Source organism: Sinocyclocheilus anshuiensis, unplaced genomic scaffold (genome assembly GCF_001515605.1).
Source record: "Sinocyclocheilus anshuiensis isolate Anshui unplaced genomic scaffold, SAMN03320099.WGS_v1.1 scaffold413, whole genome shotgun sequence".
Taxonomy (NCBI): domain Eukaryota; kingdom Metazoa; phylum Chordata; class Actinopteri; order Cypriniformes; family Cyprinidae; genus Sinocyclocheilus; species Sinocyclocheilus anshuiensis.
Genome location: NW_015536481.1, coordinates 837,086 through 860,962, shown reverse-complemented (window position 1 = coordinate 860,962; position 23,877 = coordinate 837,086). Strand labels below are relative to the sequence as shown.

The 23,877-nt window shown below is 36.4% G+C and overlaps 1 protein-coding gene across 9 annotated transcripts in view; it reads left to right on the top strand.

Annotated features, from left to right (window-relative positions):
* LOC107681285 (phosphofurin acidic cluster sorting protein 2-like) overlaps positions 1-21,502 on the top strand; it is a 35,389-nt gene extending 13,887 nt beyond the window's left edge. For 4 of the 9 annotated variants that reach the window (XM_016477586.1, XM_016478038.1, XM_016477980.1 and 1 more), the window contains 24 exons: positions 2,412-2,499; positions 2,957-3,046; positions 3,517-3,642; positions 3,724-3,883; positions 4,824-4,897; positions 4,978-5,058; positions 5,180-5,239; positions 8,022-8,173; positions 8,292-8,382; positions 10,165-10,236; positions 10,577-10,704; positions 10,910-11,042; positions 11,216-11,320; positions 11,792-11,898; positions 12,016-12,170; positions 12,247-12,357; positions 14,220-14,331; positions 14,789-14,821; positions 18,296-18,338; positions 18,436-18,478; positions 19,176-19,302; positions 19,379-19,599; positions 20,470-20,610; positions 21,175-21,502. In XM_016477586.1, coding sequence (XP_016333072.1) covers positions 2,412-2,499; positions 2,957-3,046; positions 3,517-3,642; positions 3,724-3,883; positions 4,824-4,897; positions 4,978-5,058; positions 5,180-5,239; positions 8,022-8,173; positions 8,292-8,382; positions 10,165-10,236; positions 10,577-10,704; positions 10,910-11,042; positions 11,216-11,320; positions 11,792-11,898; positions 12,016-12,170; positions 12,247-12,357; positions 14,220-14,331; positions 14,789-14,821; positions 18,296-18,338; positions 18,436-18,478; positions 19,176-19,302; positions 19,379-19,599; positions 20,470-20,610; positions 21,175-21,293 — 2,572 coding nt within the window. In that variant the 3' untranslated portion in view covers positions 21,294-21,502. The remainder of the gene's footprint in view (positions 1-2,411; positions 2,500-2,956; positions 3,047-3,516; positions 3,643-3,723; positions 3,884-4,823; positions 4,898-4,977; positions 5,059-5,179; positions 5,240-8,021; positions 8,174-8,291; positions 8,383-10,164; positions 10,237-10,576; positions 10,705-10,909; positions 11,043-11,215; positions 11,321-11,791; positions 11,899-12,015; positions 12,171-12,246; positions 12,358-14,219; positions 14,332-14,788; positions 14,822-18,295; positions 18,339-18,435; positions 18,479-19,175; positions 19,303-19,378; positions 19,600-20,469; positions 20,611-21,174) is intronic. The other 5 variants (XM_016477726.1, XM_016477651.1, XM_016477784.1 and 2 more) reach the window with 5 other exon arrangements.
* Positions 21,503-23,877: the final 2,375 nt, after the last annotated feature.

Genomic DNA, 23,877 nt, shown 5'->3' with positions numbered 1-23,877 from the left:
ATAGCGCTCGAGAGAGTGTGTGTCTCTCTCTCTCTCTCTCTCTCTCTCTCTCTCTCTCTCTCTCTCTCTCTCCTCCTTGTCCTCATAGTACCTGGTATGTGATTTTAATATATAAAGTGTTTCTCATTAATATTCTATTAGGTGCATGCATGTGGGTCTGTTTCCATTGGCTTCTCTCTCTGTTCAGGCTGCTCTAGGGCCTCTAGGGGCCTCTCTGGTCCCTTGAACTGGTCCCTTATAACTCATTTGAATCTCATGCGATTACTGTAACAGCTCCTATAAAACTCCAGGTTGTGGTAATTTACTGCCCTCCGGGGCAAATTCTAGCCACCTTCCTAGAGGAGCTGGATGGGCTGCTGTCCTCATTCCCGGAGGATGGCAGTCCACTTTTAGTCTTTGGCGACTTCAACATTCATCTGGACAAGCCTTATGCTACAGACTTCCATTCACTCCTGTGTGTGGAATGTGAATGCAGCAACTGACACTTTATGCTCTACTTTAACCTCTTGTCTAGATGATATTTGTCCTCTCTCCTCCAGGGCTGCCCCTTCTAACCCCTGGTTATCCGATGTTCTTCGTGAGCATCGGACCAAACTCAGGGCAGCAGAGAGAAAATGGTGCAAATCAAAAGATCCGTCAGACCTGAGTATGTATCAGTCTTTGCTTTCATCTTTCTCTGCTGAAGTCCATACGGCCAAATCTTCATACTTCCACAACAAGATCAACAGCACTCCAGACACACATAATCTCTTCAAAACATTCAATTCTCTCCTCTGTCCCCCTCCACCACCTCCCACCACTTCTATAACAGCTGATGATTTCGCCACATTCTTCACAGACAAAACCAGAACAATCAGTAGTCAATTCTCAGCCCCACACACACAGGACTTCAAACCAACTACACCCACTGCTAAAACTCCCATATTCTCCTTTTGTCCCCTCACTGAGGCAGAAGTATCAAAACACTAACGGAGCATGCTGCACAACTTCTTGTCCAGGCCCTTGTCATTTCTAGGCTGGACTACTGCAATGCTCTTCTGGCTGGACTTCCATCAAGCACAATCAAACCTCTACAAACGATTCAGAATGCAGCGGCATGACTAGTCTTCAACAAGACCAAAAGAGCCCATGTTACACCTCTCTTTATCTCCTTGCACTGGCTACTGGTTGGGGCTAGCATCAAGTTCAAGACATTGATGCTTGCATATAGAACAGCCACAGGCTCAGTACCCGCCGGCGCCTACTTCCACTCACTGTTACGAATCTACATCCCCACCAGATGTCTGAGATCTGCTAGTGAGCGACGCCTCGTGGTACCATCACAAAGAGGCTCAAAATCACTTTCCAGAACATTCTCGTTCACCATTCCTGACTGGTGGAATGATCTTCCCACCCCTATCCGGAATGCTGAATCCCTGACAATTTTCAAGCGACAGCTGAAAACTCGTCTCTTTCGACGCTACTTGACTTCATCCTAAATTTAAAATAAAACCAAAACTTTGTCTTTCTCTTTATTTATTCCTTCCCTTTCTAGCTTTTACTTATTTGAACAATGCCTCTCCTCAACCACCACCAGTGTGCAGCATCCACTTGGATGATGCGACGGCAGCCACAGTACAACAGCGCCAGTGCGCTTCACTCACCACACACCAGCTACAGGTGGAGAGTAGAGAGAGTCATAGAGCCAAGGTTTACTGTCTGTCAGTACAGTGTTGAGGTTTACTGCTGTATCAGAGCGAGGGTGTATGTTTATTATGTTTTAGTAAAATGACTTTGATTTTTGGCTCATTTGAACGGTTCCTCCTGCCTAAAATGACAGATACTCTATGGAACATTTTATAAACAGTTTTTGTATGCAAGTTTCCAAGAGACTAAAATCCCTGAACCCCACTTTTTCAGCCCCATTAATTCCAGCTGTTTTCTGGACTGATCTGTCTCAATTGAAAGCTGCTATGGGCCTGTTTTCAGCAGACCTGAATCAGATTGAGCTGTAGAATTTTTCCCAGCAGAGTTTTAGAGCAGTAGTTGTTCTTTCTTAGGAAGATTGAGTTTTCTTTGGAAATTGAAGGTTCATACAGTGCCTTACTGATAAGAAACTCAGGATTTAGAAAACAAGATTATCAATTCACATCCTGTTACAGGAGCAAACATATGGATCACATTCCCAATCATTTACTAATAAACAGCAACTGAGGGCCTGTCTATTCCTGTCTGTAAACCAGCTGTAAAGTGAAGGGATAGTTCACCCAAAAATGACAATTATGTCCTTTACTTAGCATTGTGCCGTAAACCATGGCAAGTAAGATGGCACTTTTTCCACATGCTCATTACAAAGATGACTCCTCGGCATTAGCCAGACATTATGTATAATCACCTATTTTTGTAAGTAATGCTGTTGTTTTTGTCTGTAGGTTGTGTAGTCTGACTTTGAAGAAGCTAGTGGTGATGAAGGAACTTGACAAGGAGCTGATTTCTGTCGTCATTGCAGTCAAGATTCAGGTTAGCCATCAGCTTCATAAAGTGTATGTTGTTTTTTAACTGCAGCATGTCTAGATTTTTTTGCAACAAAGAACACAACATTTAAGACAATAAACAAAATATTCTAAGAGGGTTACAATACATGAGATTCTGAAATGAATGAAAGTGTATTAAAGTAAGTATTACACCACTGAAGAGTCTTGCAAGCAATTAATTTTTAGAGTTTCCTCAAAGAATTAAAATATATATCAACATCTTTCATGAAAATAAAAATAAAGGTATTTTCTTTGAACATTTGCATTTATGAATATAATATTTTAAAATTAATATGAAAAGGGTCTCTTTTAAAAGAGTCACCAAAAATAAAAAAACATAATGACTAATTAAGAGGATAATTGTTTCTTCAGAGTGATAATAGAAGGAGCATTTAAGTGAAACACAGCATGTGTTTAAATAAAGTGACTGTTTGTGCCTGTAGGGCTCCAAGCGAATCCTCCGCTCCCATGAGATAGTGCTGCCCCCTGCTGGTGTGGTGGAGACTGATCTCGCTCTCACATTCTCACTACAGGTAAAGATATCCCCAAAACACACATTTTCGAATTGCTCAATCATAAATGGCTATAAAAACAATGGCTCTGAACCAAAACATAGTGAACTGACTAGTTATCTACTACTTACATTGACAGCTGCCTTGCCTGACAAAGAACCTCTAAAGTGATTGATTTGGAACACTCTGCATCACTCTTTGCAATGCGCTGATGGATTGCTTTTTGCTGCATGTATACAAGTATGCATGCTGAGCTGCCTTGAAATTCAAACAAAAGGAAGGTATCATAGAAACAGACTTTGCTTTGGGAGTGTGTCTGCAAATGCTTTCTTTGTAGGCAGCTTACTAGGTTTTGAAACAGAGCCAATATTGCTTTTAAGACATCATCATTTCAGTGTGCTCTGAATCATTCTAGAGTTTTATTATGAAACTGAATTTGATGTTTTTCTTCTATCTCTCTCTCCTGTGTGTGCATGTTTTTATACGAGCAGTACCCTCATTTTCTGAAACGCGAGGGAAATAAGTTGCAAATCCTGCTTCAGCGGAGGAAGAGGTACAAAAACCGAACAATTTTGGGTTACAAGACTTTGGCTGCTGGCTCTATAGACATGGCAGAGGTATTTCAGATTCCTCAGTGAGGTTAATAGAGACTTTTGAAGCATGCAGATGCTTACATGCTGATTTGTTTGTGTGTGTAGGTGATGCAGCATCCTGCAGAAGGTGGGCAGGTCTTGGCTCTTTGCAGTAATCAGAAGGAGTTTCTGGGTAAAGTTGCAGAGATTTGGATCTATTCCCTGTCCAGTCAGCCTATAGACCACGAGGAGGCAGCCATTCTGGGACAGAAAATCAAATGTTCTGGTAAAAAAAAATTCATACATACTCATCTATTTTTAATTAGTCTATGACATGTCTCTGGCAATAACAAATTGTGTTCTCTATGTGTGATGTGAAGTTATACACTAAACAGGTGTTTTGTTTCTATATTGTGTATTTTAGTGTGACTGTTGCTATCGGCACCTTATCAGATTTCTGCACGAGTTGCTGTGCACGTTTATTCATAAAATTAACTTAATTTCTTACAAAAAGTTTATTAATGATTATTCAAAATATACAGTATATTCTGTTTCAGACCAGACATACAGATTCTCTTTTATAATACCAAACTCATAATTTAAATCCATTGGTTCTAATTTTTTTTTAATGGACTATCTAACCAATTTTCCAGAGGTCCCTCCTTTATGATTATTAGCAAGTATTTTTTCCTCATTTATAATTTAGAATATTTTCAGAATATGAAGTGCACCCTGAGATTTTAAGTTAATATTTCAATAACACCACATTCATGGTTCTCTACTGCTGGTTAATGGTCACATGACATGCAGGTAAACAAATAAAATATAACTTTTATTATTTTTAATAAGTGTTTCATTCATTCTCATCTTTGATTTTTTTTTTAATTTACATTTTTTTAAATGATTATTTGGCTTTTCATCACCTCATGAACCCCTCAAAACCTCAGTTTGGGAGACCTTCATTATAGTGCTTTTGCATACTAACTCTTTTAACTTCCTTTTAATTATTATTTTTTATTTAAAGCAAATGTATATATATATTATTGTCCATTTATGAGTTATCATAAATGCATTATTATCATAGCATTATTTAAAAATCATTATTGGTTTATCATATCAGCCAAAATTTCAATATCGGAACATCACTAGCTGGAACGCTGTATTGACCAATCAGTATTCAGGACTGGACCTGTCCTTTTTATAATATTGTTTACTTGACTTGGTAGATAATTACTCAGAAGAAGAGTATGAAAGCTTCTCATCGGAGCAGGAGGCCAGTGATGACGCAGCACAAGGACAGGTGATTACATACACACATACAAACAAAGCAACCTCATTTCCCTCTTTTTCTGCTGACTCATGTATGTACATGCTCCTCAGGATCTTGAGGATGACGAGTATGAGATAAGGAAACCAAAAAAGCAAAGGAGGTCAATAGTCCGGACGGCGTCGATCACCAGGGTAAGAATGCCAGAGAACAATGAGAATTTACTCAGTCATCACTGTCAGATGTCATTGTGTAGTAAACAGACTGTTAATATGAGTGTGTATGTCTGTGTGTGTGCTTCTCTTTCTCCATTAGCAGCAGAACTTTAAGCAGCGCGTGGTGGCATTGCTCAAACGGTTCAGAGTTTCTGATGAGGTGGGTAAAAATATAGAGTGTATTTGTTCTTAAGCGAGGTGAAGTGTTTAAATACGTGTTAGTCAGGTTGTGCTGACTTGTGCGGTGAACCAATATGTTTTGGACACTTTTTTTGACATCTCAGTGGAACAAATCCATGTTTGTGTGCATACTTGAACCAGATGTACTTTAGATTTACTACTAAGACCTCTCACCTTTGACATGATATTATAAAGTCAAGCCAAGCCACCTTTATACTGTAGTGCTTAGTAAAATACAGATTATTTCAAAGCGGCTTCATAGTCATAAAAAGGTGATGCAAACTTCATGAAAATTAGGCAAATTCAAATTCTACTGTAAAGCAGCTCTAAAAAGACAATTGTGTCATTATTGTCATTCAGATCAAGTCAGGTTAGTTTGATTCAGTTCATTAAGTGTGTAAAGTTAATCATTTATGAAACAAGTTTAATTCATCTATACAGAAAACAATAGTTTTAGCATCCTGCTCAATTTATTTCAAGGATTGTTCTCATCCAATAGTGTCAGTGCAGTCAAATCGATAATATTACTGAATTTTGAGTGTTTTTTAAACCAAATCTAAGCAAGCCACAAGCAACAGTGGCAAGGAACCCAGACTCCATAAGGTGACAGAAATGAAGAAAAAAACCTTAAAGAGTAACCAGGTTAATAAATTAATGAACACGCTGTAATTGTATGATTTATTTCACCTAATAAAATAATTTTTTAGTTGTAGGTAGGTGATTTCTTCTCCTGTTGTATGATTCTGTTCAGTCTGTGAGTCAGCGGACACAAGGCCTGACCCTTGCCTGGCTCCACAGATTAATTTAGCCATGCATAATCAGCACTGCTACGGAAACCGAATCCTTGTTTGCTGAAAATCTTGTATAGTATGTATATTATAAACATTATGCAAATGTTTATACTGTATGCATGGAAATAACTAGATGAGCTGCTGTAGTTGCCAAAATTGCACAATTTCCCCCCACAAAATGCCCACAATGCAAAGCACTCAATTTGACCCTCAATTTTCAATGTAACGAACTTAAATAATGTTTTTAATTTTTTTAATGTTGACACATTTTATACATAATTGGATTAAAAATACTTGCTGAATTAACAATGCAACAAGAGGAGGGCATGTTACAAACATAGTATAAAAAAGTCTAATAATAGGCAGTATAAAGTATCCACAGTAGTATTCAGCAAGTAGTAAGCTAGTATTTGGTTCCTGCACCATTCTATATATTCAGCATTTTAGACATATAACCAGTAAGCATGAAAATGAAAATGCTGCCCACAGCAAAATAAACACATGCCACATTGGGTTCAGAGGTCAGTCCTCTTCTGAAGGACAGGAAGTGTGTGGTGATGTACAGAAACAGCAGTGACGTCCAGCGGGACAGAAACATGATCTCATCAGCATTATGTCTCCGGTTACTGATACTGTTCTGACAGGACGCTGATTCTTATTATGGAGCCATCTGAAACCTGACCGAAGGTTTTCACAAATATTTTATTAAAGGAAGCTATTTAGCAGTTAGAACTGTCAGTAGGGTTACGTTCAGAATCGAATACTAGCTTTCATCTTCCTAAATATTGCCCAGTATATATTGTATACTGACTAATATTTCAAAAACAGTAGTATGAAAAATGGTATAGCCATTAATCAATGAAACATCTCAAACAGTAGTATGCTACATTGTTGTCACATGACCTCCTAATGTTGCATGTTTAATTTAGCAAGTGGTTTCCCTGTAAAATATGAAAATAAAAACTGGTATTATGTATTTTAGTCCACTTTGTGTAAAATTGTGTTGTTATTGTTAACTATCCCACATGGTTTCTGTTCATCAAAATAAAGCTGAAATAAAATAAAATATAAAAATTGGATGAAAAACTTTGAAATGTTGCCTTGGCAACTAACTGAAATAAAATAAGTTGAAGTTGAAGTACTGAAATTACTAAAGCTAAAACTGAAATAAAAATAAATTCTGAAAATAAAATGAATGAAAGCTAATAGAAATATTTGTAACTAATAAAAATGACAAAAACAACAAAATTACTACAAAATGTACAATTCAAATGAAAAAAAAAAAAAAAGAAGCTAAATATGATTTCAGTAAATAACACTGGTGTAAAAATTTTATTTGGTAGTCCAGTCAAATAATAAATCAAGAAAGAGATACATTTGAAGACGTTTATTTATATACAGTAGCATGTTTAATACACAATGCTAATCCAAAGTGTTTACATAAAAAATATTGAAAAAAAAAAAGTATACACACTACATACTGCAATAATATGGTAGTATGCTGTTGTCAACATAGTCAAAAACAATGACGAACTTTATCTGAGACTTTTAGCATTTTTTTTTTTTGTAAATTGATATATCCAGGGAAAGCAAACTCTTTAAAAATGGAATTTTGGAATTTTATTTGAGATTACATACTCAGTCCTCGTGTAATATGAGTATTTATTTGATAACATCTAATATAGTAGCAGAAATGACATTAGTGCATTTAGCTCAATCAGCAGCAGCTTGTTAAAATCTTTTAAGAAGCTGGATTTACACTGAACATTGCTGGTTGCAAACAAAGTCCTTGATTGATTTCCTCTCTCATTAATAATAGTCAGGAACATCACATGGCGCTTTGGGATCGATTCCCCTGCAGCTGAGTCTGAGTGTTTTCTGTTTCATCAGATTATGCTTGACCCTCTGTCTCACCATTCCTCACGTTCCTGCAGTTCAAATGAGGAATAAATAATGTTTAAATGTTTGTAGGTGTTAGACTCAGAGCAGGACCCAGCCGAGCCGCCTCCAGAAGTAGAGGAAGATCTGGATCTGGAGAGTTTAGAGTTTGAGAATCCGAGTGACAGTGGACCGGATCTGGATGATGATGAAAGTGTTCTCAGCACCCCAAAACCCAAACTCAAGTATGTTGAGAAGAGAGTTTGTTCATTAGTGTTTATTTAGTGCATATATTAATGTTGAGATGTGTGTTATTTTATTAACCCTGCTGTGTTTACCTTTTTGTGTCTGTGCTTGGATTAGGCCATATTTCGAAGGAATTTCTCTATCCAGCTCTCAGACAGAAATTGGCAGTATTCACAGTGTTAGGAGTCAGAGAGAGCCGCCCAGTCCAGTAAGAGCATGTGTTTTAGGAGATATTTGAATGCACACATAATAACATACACTTAAATTGACTTGAAATAAAGATAATTATACTAACCTAATACTAACCCTTTCCAAATATATATATATGTGCCATTCAAACCTTTGTAGTCAGTAATATATATATATATTTTTTTTTTTATTCAGCAAGAACACATTAAATTGGTCAAAATATTTATGATGTTACAAAAGATTTCTATTTCAAATAATTGCTGTTCTTTTGAATGTTCTATTCATTAAAGAATCCCCCCCAAAAAATCCTCAAAAATATTAAGCAGTGTTCAACATTGATGATAAAAAGAAATGTTTCTTAATCATCAAAATCAGCATATTAAAATGATTTCTGAAGGATCATGTGACACAAAAAACTGGAGTAATGGCTGCTGAAAATTCAGCTTTGTCATCAAAGGAATAAATTATATTTGTAAAATATTAAAATTGAAGTACTTCTATAAAATAGAAATAATAATATTTTAAATTGTATTATTGTTTTACAATACTGTTTTTATTGCATTTATGATCAAATAAATGCAGCTTTGAGCATTAGAGAGTTCTTCAGAAAGATTAAAAAAAAACTTACTGACCCCAGATTTTGGAATGGTAATATATAGACATTATTTTTAACCAATTTTCCCTATGAGGAGGAAGTATGAGCTAGGTTAGAAACACAAACACTTCAGCTTAAAGGGTCATGAAACTACTTTTTCTGAGATTTTAGCAGAGATGTTTGTGTTGCACATCATAGAGTGCAACACAAACAATGTTAGCATCCGATAATTTTAACTCTTGGAGAACACTGGTTCATTTGAAGCATTTTTGCTCTATTTTCATCTTCCGGGTTTAAAATCTACATCGTGTTGATATCACAATTTGTGACGTGGCAATTGACTATAGTACATGGATGACGCGTTGGTGTCTATTAAATTATTCATGAGACTGCGCGTTCTTATCCTATGAGAAGATGCTTCGCTTAATTATTCACAACAGCATGTGTTGATTTGCTATGACAGACGCTTCAGACTGTGAGATGACATCGCGCACGTTAACTGAGAGAAACGTTCATGGATCGAAGAAGAGTGTTTGTTTTTGCTTTGTAATAAGAGTTCGGCACAAACATGATTCATTCACTTGGTGAGCATAACCGTTTTTACAGCTCTGTTGTTTTACACAACCCGTCAAAAGGCTTATATAAACGCAGCAGAATAAGCCTTAAAGGGGTCATATGATGCTTTTTTAAAGATCATTATTTTGTGTATTTGGCTCTCTCTCTCTCGCGCTCTCTCTCTCTCTCTCGCTCGCTCGCTCACGCTCTCTCTCACTCTCTCTCGCGCACGTTCTCTCTCTCGCTCGCGTTCTCTCTCTCTCTCGCTCGCTCGCTCTCGCTCTCTCTCACACACACACACACACGATGCGCAAAAAGGGATCTTATCTATGCACAATCAGCTTGTAACACTCCAAAGAGAAAGGAAAACTTGAAATCGCATCATATGACCCCTTTAAAAGTTCTCAGAGCTGCAACAGCACGTTCATATATATGTTTTCGATGCAGAGTGCAAATGGCTGTGTATTTATTTGTGTTTTTAACTCGATCTGTCTCCCCTCTTCCCCCTCCACTCCGCTGCGCACCACGCCCACTTTTTTAGCATTTTTAAAAAAATTGGTGAGAACTAATCAGTGCTGAAACGGGGGGTTTCATGACCCTTTAATCAATCCTCAGCTAACTCTCTACCTCTCTCTCTCTTTCTCTGTTCAGATGGATCCTGATAAAATAAGGGCTGTAGGTGGAAAGTTTCAGATGGATAATGAATCAGATAATGTTTCAATGGTACGTCCTTCACCACTGTAATATATTCTCTGAATATAAGATCAAGACTCACATGCTTGTTTAGAGTTGAGCTCTAGCAGACACTAAAGCTGAATCACAGCTAATGACTCACCCACACTGAATCAACATGTGATGTAGTGGCAGCAGTGAAAAATAATGTAATTTTGTTCAAACTCTGATATCAGTTTTCTGACAATTTAACATATTTGGCCTTTATAATGTGTCTTTTTATTTGACATTATTTCACCCAGCCCTAGTCCATACAAACAGGCTGTAAAGAGGTTGTATATAGTATAACATGTGTTTTTGAAGTTTTATTATGTGTGTTTCTGGGCTTTAGGGTCATCCAGAGGTTGTGACCCCTACCACAGAACTGGAGATGATGGACAACGTGGACTCTTTCATGGAGAGGTTGCCTCCTACAGGCCGGATGACCAAAACGGAGTCACTTATCATTCCATCCAACCGGTGAGGATACATAAACCCTTTATCACTGTGGTTAGATGAAAAGAGTATGATAGATCTTACTTATTTTAGATTACTGTCAAGGTGCTATACATTTTTTTTAAACAAAGGTCTGGTGTTTTTTTTTTTTTTCATCCTGTTTAGTGTTTTTGTTTAAAAAAAAAAAAAAAGTTCAGCAATATGAACAACTTTCTCTCTTCACCTGAAGGGTGGAGCCAAAGTTGGCGGGGCGACGGGGGCGGAGCACATCACTTAAAGAGAAGCAGCCCAGTCGACCGCCCAATGAGAGGGCCAACAGTCTGGACAACGAGCGCTCGTTTGACACACGCTGCCACCTACAGGTCAGATAGAACCTCGCTGCACACAAATATACTCCAGTTACTAAAGAGAAGCAGCAGTTTGTACTTCATAAACACATTGCATTACACCAAATACACCAAATAATGTTCTTTTTTAGCAATGTCATATGACCCCTTTAACTAATTTGGTCTCTATTTGGTCTCGGTCTGGTTAGATTCCACGCAAAACGGTTTATGACCAGTTGAACCACATCCTGGTGTCAGACAGCCATCTTCCCGACAGCATCATCCTTATTAACACCTCAGACTGGCAGGGCCAGGTATGATTGACAGCTGGCAACACAATATGGCAGGTTCTGTGATGGCACATATTGCGAATTTTCAGCTGTAGATTTTGGCCGGTGATGTAAAGCTTACGTATTGGTATCATTTTATATGTTTTTTTATTTGTAACGATAAATCATAATACAATTATTTTAGCTGTGAATATTACAAAAACACAAATTCTACAAATTAAAAAATATATATTTTCACTACCATTGAAAGTTTTGGGGCTGGTCATTATTAATTTTTTTTCTTGTCCTTTATACTCATCAAGGCTGAAAAAATACAAAAGTAATTTAATATGTAATTAACAATCTAAAACTCTTCACTGTCACTTTTGATCAATTTAATGCATCCTTACAGGATAAAAGTATTCATTTATTTAAAAATAAATCATACTGGCCCCAAACTTTTGAGTGGTAGTGTATATTTTAATAACCATGACTAAAGTAATCTTTTTGTCTCAGTATGTATCTGAGGTGTTACAGAATCATGGTCTTCCTGTTGTTTGTACGTGCACCATGGCTGACATACAGGCTGCACTCAGCACCATCATCTCTCGCATACAGAGATTGTAAGTCACTTGAAGCAAATAGACACTTCATTTGAAGTACATCTGCCATTTGGTTTCCGGTTTTTCCGGGATAGTGACACACTATGTACTTGTTTCTCCTTTTATCTTTCTCTCTAGTTGTAACAGTAACTCAGTCACGCCGTCTCCAGTGCGGATCGGAGTAGCAGGAGCTCAGCATTACCTTTCTGTTGTTTTGCGTTTATTTGTGGATCACCTGACACACAAAACCCCCGACTGGCTTGGATACCTGCGATTCCTTATCATCCCACTTGGTAAGTGCAGAGGTCAGGGGAAAAAATGAGCCAATAAAACACTACTAGAAGAGCTAAAAAGCATGTGTATGTGTAGGGGTTCATCCAGTGGCTAAATATCTGGCCAGTATAGACTACAGATATAACAGCCTGTTCCAGGACTCAGCGTGGAGAGATCTTTTCCACAAACCAGAAGCGCCAACCTCAGGTAACCGTCTCTGATATACTCATTCTCTCTCCATTCTATCCATCTGCAAATAAATATGTAAATAAATAAAAAAGTGTTGTGCATATTAAAAAATATAATAAATTATTTAACATTGTTATTATTATTATTATTATTAAAAAATTGTTATTTAATAATACATTCAATAGTTTAATGTAAACCTTCACATAATAATATATATTTAGTATTTTATAGTAATATTATAATGATATATAATTAGAGATATTTAAATATTAAATTAAACTAAATATTTAAATTACAATATTTCTATATTGTGTAATATATTTTATATTCTATTTTTAAATTATATATATATATATACAGTGGGTACGGAAAGTATTCAGACCCCCTTCACCCCCTTGTGTCAGTATTTTGTTGAACCACTTTTTGCTTTAATTACAGGCTTTTGGGATATGTTTCTCAAGTTCAGTTAAATTTGATGGTGAGCGTTTGTGTACTGCAGTCTTCAAGTGTCTCTACTAACTTTGCACATCTAGACTTTGCCATATTTGCCCACTCTTCTTTGCAGAACTGCTCGAGTTCAGTTCAATTGTATGGTGACCGTTTTGTAGACTGCAGTCTTCAAGTCATTCCACAGATTATAGGACCTCTTTAAGTCTGGGCTCTGACTAGGCCATGCAAGGACATTCACCTTTTTCTCCTTTAACCATTGTGTGGTCAGTTTTGCTGTGTGCTTTGGGTCATTGTCATGTTGTCATCTTCCCATTGACAACGTTCTGGCAGAGGGCGGCAGATTTTCCTCAAGAATCCGAGAGTATTTTGCCCCATCCATTTTTCCTTCTATCCTGACAAGTGCTCCTGTCCCTGCTGCAGAGAAACACCCCAGAACAGGATATCACCACCTCCATGTTTTACTGTAGGAATGCTGTTATTTGGATGGTGAGCACATCGTTTGGTGTTGAGGCCAAATAATTCAATTTTATTGTCATCTGCCTCAGAAACTTCAAGGTGTGTTTTGGCAAAGCTCAGGCGTGACTGCATGTGGCCTTTCTTGAGGAGTGGCTTTTTTCTTGCAACCCTCCCATACAAGCCACATTTGTGGAGAATTTGTGATATTGTTGTCACATGCACACAATGACCACTCTTTGTTATAAATTCCTGCAACTGCTTCAGAATTGCTGTAGGCCTCTTGGTAGCCTTTCTGACCAGTTTCCTCCTGGCTCTTTCATCCAGTTTGGAGCGACGTCCCGATCCAGGGAGGGTCTGTGTTGTACCAAATACCTTCCACTTCTTAATAATACACTTCACTGTGCTTCTAGGCATTGATAAAGCCGTTGAAATTTTCTTGTGTCCATCTCCTGACTTGTGCCTGTCCACAACTTTATCCCGGCGGTCTTCTGACTGTGCCTTGCCACCCATATTTGTTTGCTTCAGTTGCACTACCAAGGGCTGAAATGCTCCAGGAAAGCTCTTTTCATGCTGAGCTAATCAAAATGAGCACAGCTGATCACAGTTGAAAGTCAAATGGCTTTGTGTGCCATTGAGAAGGTGATTAGCTAAACAGTAATTTTAATGTGGGGGCGTTCCTTTTTCCAACTCTGTGATTCTGTTTTTTTATTTTTTCTGACATGTTGGCATTATATCTTTCACTTGGATGTTATAAGTTGCTCTGAGTAAATACAGCTGGATAAAACAAAAACTGTGTCTGTCTTCACTTCAGGCTGCAAAGCAACAAAATGTGATCATTTAAAAAATAAAAATAAAAAAAAATCTAAGATTTTAAAGGGGGTGATTCTTTTCTATACACACTGTAAATGTACACACACATACATTTTTATAAATGTATAAAAAAAAATTCTCTTTTATTCTCTGTCAACATCCAGCAGTTCAGGACAGTCCAGATGTGGTTTCCAGGGTAACGCAGTATATGTTGGGAGCGAATGGAGCTCTTCAGCTGCCCATAGCAGAGGCCATGCTTACCTATAAGCAGAAAAGGTGATACACACATGCACAGAGCAGCCCAGATGTATATTTTTATAAAAGAATTAAACCTTTCAGAGGAGGCAACATAAAGGTTGTATGATTTCAGTGTAATTTTAACTTGGTGTACCACTCTATAATAAAACATATTCAAAGATAATGAGTGTGACAATTGTATTTGCCTAAATACAATTAAAAGAATATCAGTAATCTTTTAATATAAAAGTGCTTTGAATATGTGTTATTAGAGGCTGGGTTCATTTTCAGATGCTCTGAAGATGCAGATAGTTGGTTTTCTGCTCAAAAACACACTCGATCCATTTTGTTCGTTTATCCAGATATTTGCATCTTTTTCATGAGCATCCTCCTCCTTAAAGTCATGTTTGGACAGCAAGCATGTGAATGTCACTGTTTATCATCTCTGTCTGTAAATAACATACTTTATTTTTTATTTTCCTTGCCCTCTCTGAAGGAAAAAGAGCTTTCATTTTGATTTTGCAGTAAGGTATTGTGGTCTTCCTGCCTGTGCTGATACCGTAGCCAATCAGATACATATCACCTTCAGTCTCTTACTTCCTTTCACTCGCTCACTCTTCTCCTATTTTATCAAGGAGAGTTATAAACTGAAGGAGAGCAGAGATTCTGTTGAAACTCTAGAGATTCTATCCACACTTCAAGATTTATGCTCTATGTGGTGGGGCTACTTTTCCTGTAGCTGCTATATTGAGCATTGCAGTTTCTCTCTTTTATTTCTCTAAAAGTGGTCCATCTCCTCCACCTTCTGATGTTTTTGGAATTGGCCGTTTAATTGTATAATAAAGGCTGCAGTGTGGAATGAATCTGAAGGTTTTATTGGATCTCTTGCTGCAGTGGGATATGAATATTACCTCCATCATCCTCTGCACACCTGCGATGTCCTTCAGCAGAGCACACAATGTGCCAGAGTATTTTCAGTTGAATGCTTCCTATAACATTCAAAACCTAAATGTCCTTCAAGGGCATAATAATAGTTTTTGGAGCATACGTTCAAGTTCAAAGCCTTTATTGTCATATGCACATTTCCCTGTACAATGAAATTCTTACTTTAGTTTCCACTCTGAATGCCGCTAATAGAAAAACAAGAATAAAGTATTGATAAATAAGAAGAAAAAATATACAAAAATACAAATATACAAACAGTGCAATATATAGTATTGCAGTATTACAGTACAAAAAAAACCTTATGGATTTATTTATAAAGAAAAGGCAAAAAAAAAAAAGACAAAAATTGTTAATTATACACAAATCAGTTTTTAGGTTTCAGGCAATTTTTGTTGTGTAACACATCCTTCTTTATTACTTGATTACTAGACTAAAAACACTGAAAAAAATAGTTAATAAAATACATACATAACCATAAACCAAACTTGAGGGATCATTTATCGATTATATTCTGAAATGTATTAAAGGCTGATGTAATATAATATGTTATTTTTCTTTCAGTACTTGTAATTATTGTATTGAAATTATGTGTATATATATATATATATATATATATATCATTTTTAATTTATATATTTATAAATATATAATATATATGTGCGTGCGTGTGTGTGTGTGTGTTTTATATATTTATATTATTGTAATGTATCTCTGAAAACTGTGACATGTAATGTCTGTGAATGTAAATTTCTGGGTACCAGAGAATATTTTCAATTTGAATAGCAAAATCAAGGATGGAAATTATTTCAAATTATTCCACTTTTAATGAAAAGGTGAACAGACCTTATGATGGAGGTAAAATTATTTCTTGATTTTCTGGCTTGGCTTCATTTTCATTTTTATCTCCTCTAGTTATCGCTCTCTCTCATCAGAGTAAACAGCCTAAACTACACAACACTCACACTCACGGTCTTGATTTTCTAAGCAGGTGCTTGAAGTATTGCTGCTGATATTGGCTGATTTCTCAGTTATTGGTTTCATCAGTGTCTCTTTATTCTTCGGTGTGCAGAGCAATAGACCATCTGTTATGCCTTTCACTGAGAGCAACTTCTATTTCTGCTCAAATGCACTCTGTGAACTCCCTCCATTTGGGCTTGTGCTGTGTTGTTTTTGGGGTGGTTCGTTGGCACGGATTATTTATTCTTTCTGTTCTCTTATAATTTGTTTCTGGTTTTGCTCTTCTAGTGATCAGAGATGGTTTAACAGAAAAAGAGATTTCAGTCTGAATGTAAATCTGTTGGTTGTATAGCAAAATTCGTAAAAATAAAAAAATAAAATAAAGCATTATACAGTATATAAATTTAAAATAATGCTTTCCCTCAAAAACCTATTTCATGCTGAACAGAGTGGCGATTTCATGATTAATTTTATTGTTTGTGAGTATAATGTACAAGTTAGCATAACCATTTTAACAAAATATTATTGTTGCTAGATCTATGATCTCTGCATTAGACCATCTTTGGTTGAAGTTGCCTGAATCTGAGCCTTGATTGGCTGAGAATGCTTCTTTCTTTTAGTTTTTTTTTTTCTAGTAGCGGGTGGGGCAGTGGCATAACGGCAGCAGTTAATAAGAATTACACTGGCATCACTCGCTTCACAGCATTTGTCTCAGACACGCTATATTGGATGTCACCAAATAGTCAGTTATGTTTAAAGGGTTAGTTCACCCCAAAATTAAAATTCTGTCACTCTGACCCTGCATAGACAGCAACGCAACTGAAATGTTCCCAGACAGAAACGTAGCAAGGACATCGGTAAAACAGTCCATGTGACATCAGTGGCTCAACTTCAATTTTGCGAAGCTACAAGAATCATTTTTGTGCTCGAAGAAAACAAAAATGACGACTTTATTCAACAATTCTTCTCCCCCGAGGTTACTGTCTTCCGCCATTTTAGAGAGTATCACAACACATACGCACGCTTTACCAAGTGTAAACAACGCAGATTACATTCTTGGGTAGTCTTTCCGCCCTAACGTAAACAGCGCAGATTACGTTCATGCGCGCGCTTTCCCCCCTAACGTAAACAACGCCGATTACGTTCTTGGGTAGTCTCCAAAATGGCGGAAGACGTAACTCGGGGGAGAAGAATTGTTAAATACATTTTTTTTTTTGCACACAAAAAGTATTCTCGTAGCTTCACAAAACTGAAGTTGAGCCACTGATGTCACATGGACTGTTTTACCGATGTCCTTGCTATGTTTCTGGACCTGGAAACATTACAGTTGCGTTGCTATCTTCATTTGTGTTCTGAAGATGAACGAAGGTCTTACGGGTTTGGAACGACATGAGGGTGAGTAATTAATGACAGAATTTTCATTTTGGGGTGAACTAACCCTTTAACTGATAGTTGGGAGGAGCTGGAAGTGAAAGGATGCTCAGTGGGAGGCGCAAAGAGTGAACAAATCAGACAGTGGGATTAACAAAATCTGTCTTCAAATTCGAAGCCTTTTCTTGATATAGTCTGCAGAAAGATAGAAAGATACTATGGATGTGGTTTAGCGTGGATGTGGGAAACATTCTGGTTATCACAGTTACTCATTCATTTCTACTCATTAATTTCTAAAATATCTGAAAGATTTGCTATTTATGAAGGAAAACAATTGCATCCATTGCAGACACATATTCAGATGTCAGATTCCACATGTCTCTCATAATCTTGCTGCTGAATTGCTTGTATTCAGCCTTTGTTTGTTTTTTTGCTACTTTTCAAATGGCTTGTTCTTTTTACTTAATGTAATGTGTAAAACACCATACATATATTTATACATATATTTAAAATACACATACTTAGAATGTTTTTTTTTCTTCTTCTTTCTAAAATAGTTAAATCTGTTGAATATTTCCCCATAGAAAGGAATGGGTAACTACCAGGATTTGTTTTCCCTCGAGGAAGCCTTTTTTCCCCACTGTATCAATAATTTGATTGATTTAATAGGGTAAATTTACTCTTCATTAAACCATGTGTTCAAAGTCCTGTCTCCTTTTTCCTCTCACAGTCCTGATGAAGACTCATGTCAGAAATTCATTCCTTTTATTGGGGTACGTGTCCATTTGCAATCATTGTTTTATCATTTGAAATGTTTTAACTGTTGTATTGAATGTTTTTATAGTGTATTTGTTTTCAACCTGTCTGCAGGTGGTGAAAGTGGGGATTGTTGAACAAACTTCTGCAACATCTGGTTAGTTATACTGTCAATTATATATTAAATATGGCTGTCAGTTGAACATGTTAACCCATATAAAATGCCCATAACACATATAATAATAGTTAGAAAAAAACTAATTTGAAATGGATTAGTTTATTGAACCTTTAGACAAAATCTAAAAAAAAAAGTTTACATGTGTGTTTTTGTTGAGTATCATATTTGATACATCAGGAAAACACACATTAGTTTTACTCAGAGGCCCAAACTGAGCAAAAATATGAAATCTATTGCAGTTACTGGTATATGGCCAAAAGGTAAGATAAGAAATTCTGATAGTTTGTAATGCAAATCAGTGAGATCTTTATAACAGTATAGCAGCTTACTTACATGAAATTAATATACATAGCATTTGTCATTCTATATTTCCCAATAAAATGTCTTAGTAAAATGATATTTAAATGCTTAGTTTTATGATCAAATTTTTTTTTTGTGGGGAGCAAAACATAATGCAGTGCAATGCAGTGATGATGTTCCTCAAAAGCCTGATGTATTATTTTTGATACACTTTATCATGATTTTTCTAAAAAAAAAAAAAAAAAAGATTCTGACAGCCCTTATGTGAAATACTACCAATTGTAAACCTAAACTATTTGTTATATTATTTTTATATATAAATGTTATATTTAAGGTGGTTTATGAATGATTTGTGCATGTGATTGTGTGTTTGTAGGCGATTCAGATGACGCTGCTCCTGTGGGATCTTCTCTTCTCTCGTCTACTCCTCCTGCACAGATCTCCCCATTACTGAAAGAAGCATCTCCAACGCCTCCTTCTTCTCCCTCTGTACACATGTCCAGGTACAAACTCACACAGCGCTAGGTGTCTGAGGTCTCTTTAGTCTTCTGTTTTCTCACCTTGTCTATGTGGCTGCAGTTCTCCTGGAGGAGGTCAGGGGGAGCTGATGGGTCTTCAGGTTGATTACTGGATTGCTCCATCAGAGAGGAAGAAAGACGTGGAGAAGAGAGACTCCAAAAACACGCTCAAGGGCACCTTCCGTTCACTGCAGGTTAGCCGCCTCCCACTGGGCGGAGCAGAGACGACACATCAGCCAACCATGTCCATGACTGTTGTCACCAAAGAGAAGAATAAGAAGGGTAAGACACTGAAACACAATACTTAAAGGTCCCCTGAAGTGCCTTGAAACACGCAGCGTTATTCTATGTGGTGACGTAATTTCAACTGAAACAGGAAGACAGGGCGGGACATATCGAGCAGCCCCGCCCCCCTTTTTAAATTAGCCAATAGCATTTTGTTTATATCTGCACGGGTCAGAGGGAGCCGTTGAGCTCGGTAAAGCCGCATTTGACAGCCACAGTCTAATAGATTACCCCCTAGATTCAATATGAAACTCTTAGTAAAACAAAATAGTGATCATAATCATGCTGAGGCTGTGTAGTTTTAAAAGTGTTTAATATATGCCGACTCGCGCATATGATCAGCTCCGTGTGATCTCATCTCTGGACCGGAGCCAAAGTCCGGATCAGACTGCGTGCTGCAGCGGTTCGCGTGACACAACGTGAAACCAGACCTCATTTGCCCCAATCGAAAGCATACACTGTACAGGAAATACTACACTGTGAACAAGAGTTGGCGTCTATTTTATAGTGTAGGGGGCGGGCGCTTCGGCTTCTAGAGAGCGTTTGATTGGTCAGAAGATTTGATGAGAAGATGAAGTACGATGTGACGTCAAAAAAATCATTGAGCCGTTTTGGCGGAAGTGACGAACTAAAAGCTTTGAATGCTTATATCTTCTAAATGCGAATTTTGTCACTGTTTTGGAGCACACTGCCTTATAGATAAGCTTAAGACTAACATATTGATATTAACACCCAAAAAACTTTCATTTTGATTTCATGGGGACTTTAACACAGTGCCATGGTAACAGTTACAGGAACACATTCAGTTTATAAAATGTATTGTGTTGTTGAATAAGCATCAAACACTCTCTCTGTCTCTGTGCTCAGTGATGTTTCTGCCTAAAAAGACCAAGGATAAGGAGGCAGAGTCTAAGAGTCAGGTGATAGAGGGCATAAGTCGACTCATCTGCACAGCCAAACACCAGCAGACCATGCTGAAAGGTGATCAGCCAATCAGAATTCATCAAAGTAATCACTACAGCTTACAATACAATCAATAAACTGTGCTTATAGGGGTCATATCACAATCGTCATCAGTTTGTTGTGTTATGAAAACATACTGTACCTTTAAGAACTCAAAATTTCCTCCACAGTCCAAAAAGTAACTAAGCTAAAAAAAAAAAAGTGGCACATTTCAGTGCAAACTGTTTTGTGAACCTGCAACAATGTAATTTCAGCCTTTCAAAGACACTGTTATTGAAAGATAGTACAGTTATAAATGTTATTCATATTGCAAACCAGCAGATCATAAATAACAATATATAAATGGACTTTAGAGATTTAAAAATAGTAATTGCACCATCAATTACATTTAATAATTTCAGATAAATTGAATAATATTAATAATGACATTTTTTTTTTTTTATTAATAATAAATTATATACCAATCAACATTTTGGGTTCAGTTTTTTTTTTACATACATCTCTTTATAATTTAGGTATAGATAATGTATAATTTATGTTTGTGGAATTCATGAAACATGGCTAAAGACTAAAGACTGTCGTGTGTGGTTTTGTGTTTCCTCCCTCCAGTGTTGATAGACGGAGTTGAATGGAACGATGTGAAGTTTTTCCAGCTTGCGGCTCAGTGGTCATCTCATGTCAAACACTTCCCACTTGCCATCTTCGGACCCTCCAAAGGGCCTTACTGAACTACAGCCTCATATCTTCACTCCTCTACGCTACGGCTGCCTTTACACTCAGTGCTGCCTCATGTTTTTATTTAAAATTTCTGCTTTCTCACGGTTTGTGTCTGTGCTATTTTTGTTTTTATTTTGTTGACATTTGATTGTTCTTTTATGAAAGACTTGATGCAGTCTTGGCAACAGGGCATATCTTTTTGTACTATGTATGTTAAAACCCTCCAGTGTTTAAAGTGAAATAACTAATGAACTGAATCTTTAAAACTGATCTAACTCCGTAACTAGTGAGTTTTTGGGTGGTTCTCTGTCATTCTGCAAAGCTGTATCCACACATTTCAGCAGCCAGCACACTTGTGGGAGAACAAACCAGCAAAAAGGGAGAAAATAACTGCTTTTGTTATATTAAAAGGACAAAATCTGGATTGGATTTTGCTTCGGATGGATTTTCCAGATGGCTTGGCTTTATCCTGAAGACGCCTGAAGTGTTTTCTCCATCTCTCTTGCTCTATAACCTCAGCGAGGTCAAAGAGTTTTTCAAAGGTTAATTGTGTGTTTGTGTTGCAGTCTCCACCTCGTCATATGTGGTTACTTGGTTTACTTTGTAGGTTTGTTTGTATGTATGTGTGTGTGTGAATGTATTCACTAAAGGCACTAAACGCTAAAGCACTTTTAAAATATTACTAGATTGTGTTTTTGTTATAATGCTTCCTGTGGTGCACAGCGCTGTTCACTCCAGCTAAAAACTGCAGCAAAGCTTTGTGGGAACTTTGGAGACAGAAACTGAGTGTCTGTGTCTACATTAGACAGACCGTGTCAAACCTGTGTGCTGGACTATTTAAACACTTTTTTTTGTTTGATGTAACTGTTTCTTAGAATGAAATGTACGTTCAGTTTTGTTTGTTGGCTTGTTTGAGGATGTTTTCTTGTGAGATGTCTAATTTCCCCCAGATGCTGTATTGGATTTAGAATAATGTGCCTAAAACATGGAGAATTTTTAAAGCAGTGATTCTCAAGAACATGTCCAGATCATACTTCACCCCAAAATCAAAAGAAAATAAATTTTTAGATTTTTAGGACATCTAATTTAATTTTTACTTTTTATTTAAATTTTTTGTAATATTTGTTGTACTACCTTGGTTTGTCTAAAAAACAAAAAACAAAAAACAAAAAAAACAAAAAAATATATATATATATATATATATTAAAAAAAATAATTGTGATTTTATTATTTTCAGTGCTATATTTAATGCATTGGGTATCGTGAAATAAAAATGAACAGTACTTTTATACATTTATTAATCTTGGTTAATTTCTAAATATACATTTTTTACATTTCAAGTTGTATAAATTAACATTAGTTCATGTATTTTGAATTACTAATGAATAATTACAAGTTAACATTAACCTAGATTAATAAACACTGCAAAAAAATTTTCATTGTTAGTAAATGAGACCAAATGCATTTATGTTAACGAACTGAACCTTCTTGTAAAGTGTTCTAATCTAACGAGAATCACCTTTGAGAATAATAAGAAGCAAAATATCTAAACATTAGAGTAATGAGACTCTATTTGTCACTATTCAGAAAAACTTAATGGCCAAAAAACAGTCTGGGGTGAAATATGACCTGTAGATGTTTCATGAACACTAAACAAACAAGCTACATACATATGTCATTATATTTTAATCTCACTAAATGCAGCATAAGAAGTAAGTGTTCCACAGCCTGTGTGATGCTAATATGTAGATGGTAGTGTCTCAGTGTTATAAAGGTATTAGACATGCCTTTTTCATAAGGCCTTTAGCGAGGCTCTGAACTATCTCTTAGACTCTGCTTTGCAGGATGGTGAGATTGTTTAGTCCTCATTACTCATATAGAGTAGTTTTAAATCAAATTATTTTGTGCCTCACTTGCTCCTTAGAAAGCCAAAATATGTCAAAACAAACAAATTCAACCCGTGAGGGAATCATCCCATAATTCAACTCACAGACTCGCACTTGTCACAATTAATGCAAGCAAGTGGCAAACATGTGCAATGATGTCAGTGCTGTTCTATTTCTGGTCAGCAGAGGTTTCGGTGCAATTTAATGGAAATATTTCATGCTTGTCCAGACTGTAAAAGGTTCATAATTTATACACAGTATGTAAGGAGCTTTGCTGATGATGTCAGCTTATAGTTAGAGCTGTGCTAAAGAACTGTCTGTTTGCCGTTTAAATGTATACCTGCCACTAGTATTAGTTTTTTTTTATTTTGTTTATTATTAAAAAATGTAATTTAAAAATCTTTTAGCTTTTTAATTTAAAAGTTCTGCTCCAGTTTTAGGGGATTACTCAGATAAATTTGTATTTGTAAGAAAAATTGTTGAAAAAATACTACCACTGTAATTCCTTAGTGGAATTTAATAAAACTACACACACTAAGATTTGTTTTGGTCCCTGCTTGTCATTTGTACATTTACATTTATTAATTTAGCAGATGCCTTTATCCAAAGCAACTTACAATTGAGGAAAACAAGCGATTTGTCATAAAGAGGCAAATAAACACAGGAAATGCTCATAATACAAAGTTTCAGACATTGTTCAGATTAGTGC